General features: G+C 55.2%; 1 protein-coding gene across 4 annotated transcripts in view; it reads right to left on the bottom strand.

Moving 5' to 3' along the window:
- Positions 1-916: 916 nt before the first annotated feature.
- HM13 (histocompatibility minor 13) overlaps positions 917-7791 on the bottom strand; it is a 37019-nt gene continuing 30144 nt past the window's right edge. For 2 of the 4 annotated variants that reach the window (XM_036924779.2, XM_036924781.2), the window contains 3 exons: positions 4097-4182; positions 2246-2392; positions 917-1361 (listed from right to left, as the gene is read on the bottom strand). In XM_036924779.2, the coding sequence (XP_036780674.1) occupies positions 1262-1361; positions 2246-2392; positions 4097-4182 (333 nt within the window). In that variant the 3' untranslated portion in view covers positions 917-1261. Of the gene's footprint in view, positions 1362-2190; positions 2393-4096; positions 4183-7791 lie in introns of all 4 variants that reach the window. The other 2 variants (XR_005032518.2, XM_036924780.2) reach the window with 2 other exon arrangements.

The raw sequence follows: 7791 nt of genomic DNA, 5'->3' as shown, positions 1-7791 counted from the left end.
ACAACTCAATACCCACTGAGATGATTACAACGGCACTTCCGCTCATACCCATCCTTTAGCCACCTTCAAACTGTCTGGAAGCCACTGTTTTCAGCCTTTGAACCTGAAGCCTGGGCAAGTGACAGCCCTGGGCTGAAGCTGCCCAGGTCAGTGGCCACCTGCTCCCACCTCAGTTTCTCCACTCAGTGACCCCACACCTCACCTGGTCCACTGGGGGTTCTCCCAAAGGCTTCAGCAAACCTTGGAGAAACCCTGGCTCTGGGATCGCCTGTCAGAAGATCCTGGGCTTTTTGAAGCACTGGGAATCCCTCCTCACCAGTCTCTCCGGGGGCCCTGGCTTCACTGTGGGGAGGGGGCTGGCTCATGGCATCATTAGCCTTCTGGCCTTGCAATAGTCAAAGAAGCCTGGAATGAGCAGAATGGGAACACTGGAGTCTGGATTTTGAGGGTGACCTAGCGTCCAAGTGCCCTCCGGCTGAAGCTATATGGACACTGAGACCAGGAAAGCTGCTCCTGCCAGCCTGGCAATAAAACCGATGCTTCCCTGGGATCCACAAGGTACTGCTCACTTCTCTGGCTTTACAGAAATCAGTCCCTTGCTGAGTCAGGCCAGCTTTTTGACGCTCCCTCCCTACCCCGCTGCATGGGATGTGTGACACATTAAGTATCAGTCTAACACCCTTGCTGCCCCCAAGTGTTGGGAGAGAGGTGGTGAGGAAAACTGCATGGCCTGGGGAGAAGGGGGTGCTCATGGGCCCCTGCTGCTGGCCAGGCACTGCGCAGGCATCCTGGAGGCCGGAGGGCTCTGGAGGTCAGGGCGTCCTTGCAGGCTGTCAAGAGTCCCCAGTCCTCAGGAAGGGGCTGACAGGAAAGCTTCCGGGTGGGAGGGTGGAAGCTAGTAAACCCAATCCAGATGCTGGGTGCAGACAACCCTCCCAGGAGTGCAGCAGCCTGCCTGGGCAGTGGGATGAGTTTTTAATATAAGGCAAAGTCAGTTCATAATACGAAAATCTAAAAATCAGACTCACTTTTCCCACCTGGCACCTGGGGAAGTGGGGAAAGCTGGGGGCTTCCTTTGCCTGCAGGGGATGGGGAAGGGCACTGGAAGGCCAGAGAGGGGGGAGAGGGAACCAGGCCACGGAGGCCCCCTGGAGGGATCCCGCTGCCCCCACCCCTCTCCTGGAGCGGCCAGGCCTCCTGCACCTGCTGCCCGTGCAGGCCCATCTAGTCTGGCCCTCCGAGGGTCAGACACCAAGCTGCATCATTTCTCCTTCTTCTCCAGCCCCTTCGATGCTGTGGCCTTTGTTCCTTCTTTGGATTCTGTCACTGCTGATGAATCCTTAGGATTTGACTCCTCGTAACTGCCCAAAAAACAAAACAGTGAAACACCTTTAGAGGATGGGGAGAGCAGAATCTTTGGGCTCTACTTCCCCACCATCCCAGAAAAACTTCTGGACACACGAGGAGCCTCAGGCCCGCATCCACAGCCCAGCATCTTCTGGTACTTGGCTCCAGGCCCACTGTGTGCCCTCCTCAGATACGCTGCTCTACCTTCTCTGTGCCCAGAGGTGCCAAGAAATGGCAAGGTTAGCGGCAAGTGGAGGAGAAGCTGGGGCTTGGTTGGACCAACTTTAAGCTTCTTGAACTTTCCACTGGAGAGGGTGGGGAAAAGGGGTGGCCAGGGTGAGGCTGTGGGGGCTGGGCTGCCTCCCAGGGCACATGGCAGGACTCAAACAGCTCAACCCAGGGGTCCAGGCAGGTGGTGGAGCAGGGGATTGCTCCACAGCCAAGTGGCAAGGTGCCACTCTTGAAGGCAGACATCTTGGCTTAGGGCTGGCGACAGACCCCACTTATTAAGCAACTGAGTTCATGCCAAGGACTCTACCCATATTTCCTCACCAGGTCAACCCTGTGAGGCAGGAATGTACCCACTTATGGATGAACAAAGAGAGGCCCCAGAAGAAGAAAGTGACTTGCCCAGGGATATACACACACGTGAGCAGAAGGGGTATCTAGTACCACATGGCAAAGGCTGTTGCCATCACTCTCATGTGAGCCCTGTGTGAGGACACTCCGGCCTCACGGGGCGGGTGCAGTGACTGCCTGGGGGTTGTGGAGGAGCTGCCACTTGCCACCTGCCCCTGGCAATACTCCCTGCCCTGCACACTGGAGCTGGGGTGTCTGCCCTACCTTGGGCCTGGGGCAGTGGGGAGAAGCGGGCAGGTGGGCACCCGCTTGGCATTACATGGCGCTGGGATTCTGCGGGCGCCGACGGCGAGGGCCAGCTAGCTTCTGCTGCATGGAGTCGGCCAGGCTGGCTGGGGAGCCCGAGACTGTGGGGAAGTGGGTGAGCCTCGGGGTATGAGGCAGGATTTCCGCTGAGGACTCGTAGCTGTGTGAGAGACAGAGAGACAGAAAACAGAGATGGAGAGGAAAAGACCAAGAGAGGACAGAGGCTTCTCTTCTGAGGAGCAGGGGGCAGAGCTGTGTTGTGGTTTTCTCTCTCACTTTGAGACTCAGGGGAAAGAAGCCGGTATTATGGAGAATAAAAAAGAAAGGCCGCACCTGTACAAGGGGCCACCACCCAGCTGTGCAGAGGGACGAGGGTGCTGCAGGTGTAAGTGTGCTGCTGGACAGGCACCTCTGAGACCCCTGCTGTGTGACAAACCGAGACGCAGAGCGCTCTGGAACGCCACCGTCTGTGCGAGAATATGTATGCCTGCATCTGCCTTTAGGGGCAAAGCTGCCTCTGTGACAGAGCTGGCCTCTGAGGGCCGGCTGGGCGTGGGCGTGCCCACTCTCACAGCTCTGGCATTTTGAAGCATGTCAGTGTGTTACCTATTTAAAAATAAGTAAATAAAAAATAAAGGGGGGGGAGCACCAATAAGGGAAACATAAAACGAAGGGTGAGGTGGAGAATTAGGGAGCTGGACAGAAAGAGGAGAGAGACCACCTGCTTCTTCACCTCAGTCTGACAGCCTCCTGAGGGCTGGAGCCAGAAAGGTGTGGCAGAGCACCAACCTGGCAGAACACCCAGGGAAACCAGCACCAAGCAGGTGAGGGGGCACCCTCTGCCCTGGCTGGGGGTGTTCGGAGCTTGGCCTGATGAGGACACAGTGGGACTGGGGCTGGAGGGGGGTCACCCCAAGGTGGGGGTCAGGGGCTGAGAGTCAGAGGGTGAGGGTGGGCGCTGAGCTCAGGGATCAGGTCCCTCCCCTGCTCCTAGGTTCACCCCCCGCCCTGCCTCGCAGTCCACAGGGCTTTGCAGAGCCAGGAGATATGGGCAGGCAGGTTGGCAGCCTGGGTCTTCTAGGCAGGGCAGGGAGGGCAGAGGCAGGAACGGGGGTGGGCTGAGTCACAGGCTCCCCTGCAGGCAGCCAGGTGCACAGAAGGCCCTGGCAGGTGCTGCAGGGACCCCCTGGAGGCCAGGCAGGTAAAGCTGGGTGGAAGGCCTGAGTGGGCCGCTTCAATCGAAGCTGGCAGCTATTTCTGGGTCCCTGGCAGAATGGGGAACAGATGCCTGTCAGAGTCATATAGACCTTGGGTAGGGGTGGGGCTGTGAGCAGGGTGGGGCAGGTGTGCAGATGGCCACGGGGAAGGTGTATGTGTGAGACAAACTGACACGGAAAGGAAGTAGCTAGCTATGGGTTACAGCCACAGAGGCGGCTGAACAGGGACTGACACTTCACTTCTAATCTGCAGCACTTTCTAGAACCACCCTAGAGTCCCCCTATTATGCACATGTGAAAACTGAGGCTGGGAGGGCAAGGATATGCCTGAAGTTACACGGTTGCATAGTCAGGCTGGAAAGCCAGTGGGGCAGCCTGGGGAGAAATTTCCACTAGCCCGCACCTTCTCCAGACCTAGCCAGCATTGGGGTGTGGCTGCCCAGAGAGCCCCAAGCCTTGCCCTCCCCTGGCTCCTGGCCCCCAAGAAGGTTCCCACTGGTGCCCACAGGCCAGGCACCCACAGGGAGGGGGTGGGGCTGGTGGCAGGAACAGTGTCCTTGGAGACGTGCATAAACCGTCCTGCAGGCTCCACGAGCTGCTGCAGGGGCACCTGTGCCACACAGACATCTGCCCTCTGCCTGTCTTACCTGAACATCTCTGTCACTTCTCCCTTGGCCAGCGCCACCAGGACGGGAAAGCCGATGCAGGCGGGGACCAGGTACAGGAGGGCAGGCTGTGAGAGGACAGAGTCTGGTGAGGCAATGCTGGGCAGGGCACCCCTCAGGGCATGCCCTTCACTCTAACCCTCTCCTGGGCATGACAGGACAGTGACTGCCCAGATTCACACAGCAAGTCAGTGGCTGGGCCTGAACCTGAGGCTCCTGACTCCCAGACCAGGACTGTTCCTTCCTGGGAGATTATCTACAAAGCCTGAAAACATGTAATTATGCTGGGCTTCAAGGGTGCCTTGGAGTCTGCCTGGCAGCATCCTAATCACCTGGGACATGAGGTTCAAACATGCAATCTCTTGGGTTGGCCCTATTCCCAGAGACCCTGCTTCCCTAGGTCTGGGGCTGGAAGTTTGCATCTTTAACAAATGCTCCATGGGATGCTGTGACAATGACGACGACGACATAGGTGTTATGCATGGAGCCCTTGCTGGGGCCTGTACTTAGGATGCTGGCTCTGCCAGGCTTCACATCCAGGGGCTCTGGCTCCAGAGCCTGTGCTGAGACTCCTGATGAGGCTGGGTTTGGAGGAAAGGATAATTTTACTAACGGCCCCTGTTCACGGAGCACCTACTGTGTGTGCTGAGCTCAGGCCTCCCAGGGAGTATTTCAACCCATCTCCACAACCCGCATGACTGTCCTTGTGTACAGGAGGAAGACAGATGCTTTGGGAGGAGAGTAGACAGCACAGGCCTCAGAGGCCTACCTGGGAAGGTGGGGACTGAACCTCAGGCACACCAGACTCTGAGGGTAGCACCTAAAAGCTGGGCTTCACTCTGCTGTTCAAGCCTCCTTCATCTCCAATGCTCCCAGTGGCCTGAAGTCCCAGGAGATGTGATCCTGCTTCTTTCTCCAGTGTCACTGACCTGCCCTGCTCTGGCCACACTGGCCTTGCTTTGGCCCTCCTTGTCACCTCCAGCTGCAGGACTTCTGCACGTGCAGTTTCTGCTGCCTGGGATGCTCTTCCCACCTCTGCCTAGATTCCTCCTTCTTCAGCCTTAGTTCAGCTGCTTTTCCGGGGGAGGTCTTTTGCTTGCGTGGTGTCAGGTCCTCTTGTTGCCACTCTCAGGAGCCCCTGCAATTCTTTGCAGTATTCTCTGGCAATTTGGAACGGACATTGCTGTTCCATCACAGACCGGAGTCTCTCCCCTGCTAGGCTGTTGACTCTGGGAGGGAGGGAGGGTCCACAGCTGTCTCGTTCACTGCTGTATTCCTGCCACTCATTAAGAGGGCCTGGTAAATACTCAGCAAATGGCTTCTGCATGGGTGCTCACAGAGTTAAGAGGATGTCTTGGAGATGACTGACGTGTGGGTGAGGCAAAGCCAGCCCCTGGTCAGAGAACAGGGCTCCACAGCCCTCTGAGCCTGACCTTCAGACCATTTCTTGGTGTCTTCCACAGATGAGCTGTGAACCACACCATTTCATATATATTCTCCTTCAATCTAGTGACACCCTAAATATTAGGATCTGAGTTCTACAGACGATGATACTGAGGTTTAGATTGGGTGGGGAGGGAGGGGGAATGGTTTGCCCAAGGTCACACAAAGTGTGTGAGTTGGATGAGCTTGGATTTGAACCTGGGCAGCCAAACTTCTCCCAGTGCATCAGGTCTTTGCTATAAATTAGGCTTTGGGCCAAGAGTGAGAGAAATGACAATGGCAAAGGTCCATGCCAAAACTTGTGAGAGGCAGCCAAAGCAGTACTCAGAGGAACATTTATAACCCTAGCAAAGACTTGAAATAATTTTAGCTTTCAAGTCAAGAAGCAAGAAAAAGAATATGAACACCAAAAAAACAAATAAAATAATGAAGGCAGAGACAGAAATTAATGAAACGGAAACAAAAACACTTAATAAAATTTAATTCTGAAAAGCAGATCTCCTCAGACCCATTTTATAGATAAAGAGACTGAGGATCAGAGGAGGGAAAAGGATCTGCCCTGAGTCACAGCTGGTCAGGATGTGGACCCAGCTTCCTCTGTCTCTAAATCCAGTGTATTTTCTTCACCAAGGCCAGGCTGGGCAAACGAGAGGGTTTCCTGGGGGGAGTTTGGTAGAAGTTTAGCCCCCAATAGCCTGTCTCACCTAAAGGACTGCTTTGGGAGGTAGTGAGCTGGTTATTACCAGAGGGATACAAGCCTATTATTTTCTGTCCTCTCAAGCACCAAGGAACCTCTCTAAACAAAGTCAGTGCTGAGGAGAGGCTGGGATGTACAGCACTGGGTGGTAAGCTGGGGGCCAGGACTCCTGGCTTTCCATCCTGCCTGGGCTTTGTTGTGTGACCACGGCTAAACCACTTTCCTCTTTATACAAAGAGGACACCCGATCATCTCTAAGGGACTTTCTAGGAGGCTGCTAGACCCCTGGCTTGGACTGGGTTTTCCACAGAGGCTAAATGGTTAAGGCCACATAGGCAGGGGTGACTCCTACCTAGGGAACTGCTGACATTGGGACTGCCTGTGTTTTGGAGAGCAAGAGGGATCTCATGGTACAGGTTCCCCCGTGTCCGGATCCCTTTCCCAAGAAAGATTTTCAGAGGGCTGCTCAACGTGGGTAACTGGGGAGGACAGCTGGGCTGCCACTGGGGAGTAGCACAAGCCTAGGGCCAGGCACCAGGAGTCCAGCACTCCAGCTGGGGCCCAGCCAGACTTGCTGTGTGACCCAGGGAGGTCTTTTCTCTTTGGGTTACACTGTTCCCACAGACAGGACCACCTCTCCTGCCCCTTCCCCAGCAAGTGAGATCCCCTTCCCAGCGGGATCCTCCCAGTCTAGACTAGCAGAAGGCAAGGCTGCCACCTCATGGCCGCCAAGGGAATGGCTCTGGGCTTGGAATCTAATGGGGCTGAGTTGAAGACACTTCCAAGAGGCCTCTAAACTGGTCTTCCAATCCAAATCACTCTCTACCACCAAGTGCCAGTCTCTCTTGGCTTGCACAGCTCCTGAGGTCCTTTTGAGAAGTGGATGAGAGGTTTCTCACTGGTTCTTGGTTTTTCCACTTATAGGCCATGGACCCTGGACCTTGGACCTTCTGTAAAGTAACATCAGTACCTCTTTCATAGACATTAAAGGAATAAAGGAGTTAATGAACAAAGGGTTTAAGCACAGTGCCTGGGACAGTGACTGCTCAACAAACAGCTCTTGCTGGTGCCTTTGGGTGCGGTGCGGGTAGAGAGCAACAATAACAACAGCGAACACTAACTAGGCAGGCATGATTCTGAGCACTGGTACTAACTCATTTCATCCTCAACTCCAAGGGGTCTGCTAGTATTTATCTGCACTTTGCTTTTATTAATCAACAAGGGAAATCAAGTGCAGCCTGCCCAGAGCCCTGATCCTCGAGTCTGGCTTTGCCCCAGGGCTCCCCGAGCCTCCATTCCATACTCCCTTCCCCTCAGCCAGCAGTTCAGAGCCTGGGCTTGGTTTTCACGCAGCACATGTTGGAATCCTGGCTCTGCCACATACTTGCCATGTAGCACTTGAATTCCCGTTCCCTCCGTTCACAAGGACACTCATGAAGTACCAAGCACAGCCTGGCACACTGGATGTGCCCGGATTTCCAGTAAAGAGTAAGTCTGTAAGACGGGCTTTCCCTTCCCAGTATTCCCCCTTCCAGGC

Source organism: Manis pentadactyla, chromosome 5 (assembly GCF_030020395.1).
Source record: "Manis pentadactyla isolate mManPen7 chromosome 5, mManPen7.hap1, whole genome shotgun sequence".
Lineage (NCBI taxonomy): Eukaryota > Metazoa > Chordata > Mammalia > Pholidota > Manidae > Manis > Manis pentadactyla.
This window is presented reverse-complemented; position numbering and strand designations above follow the sequence as displayed.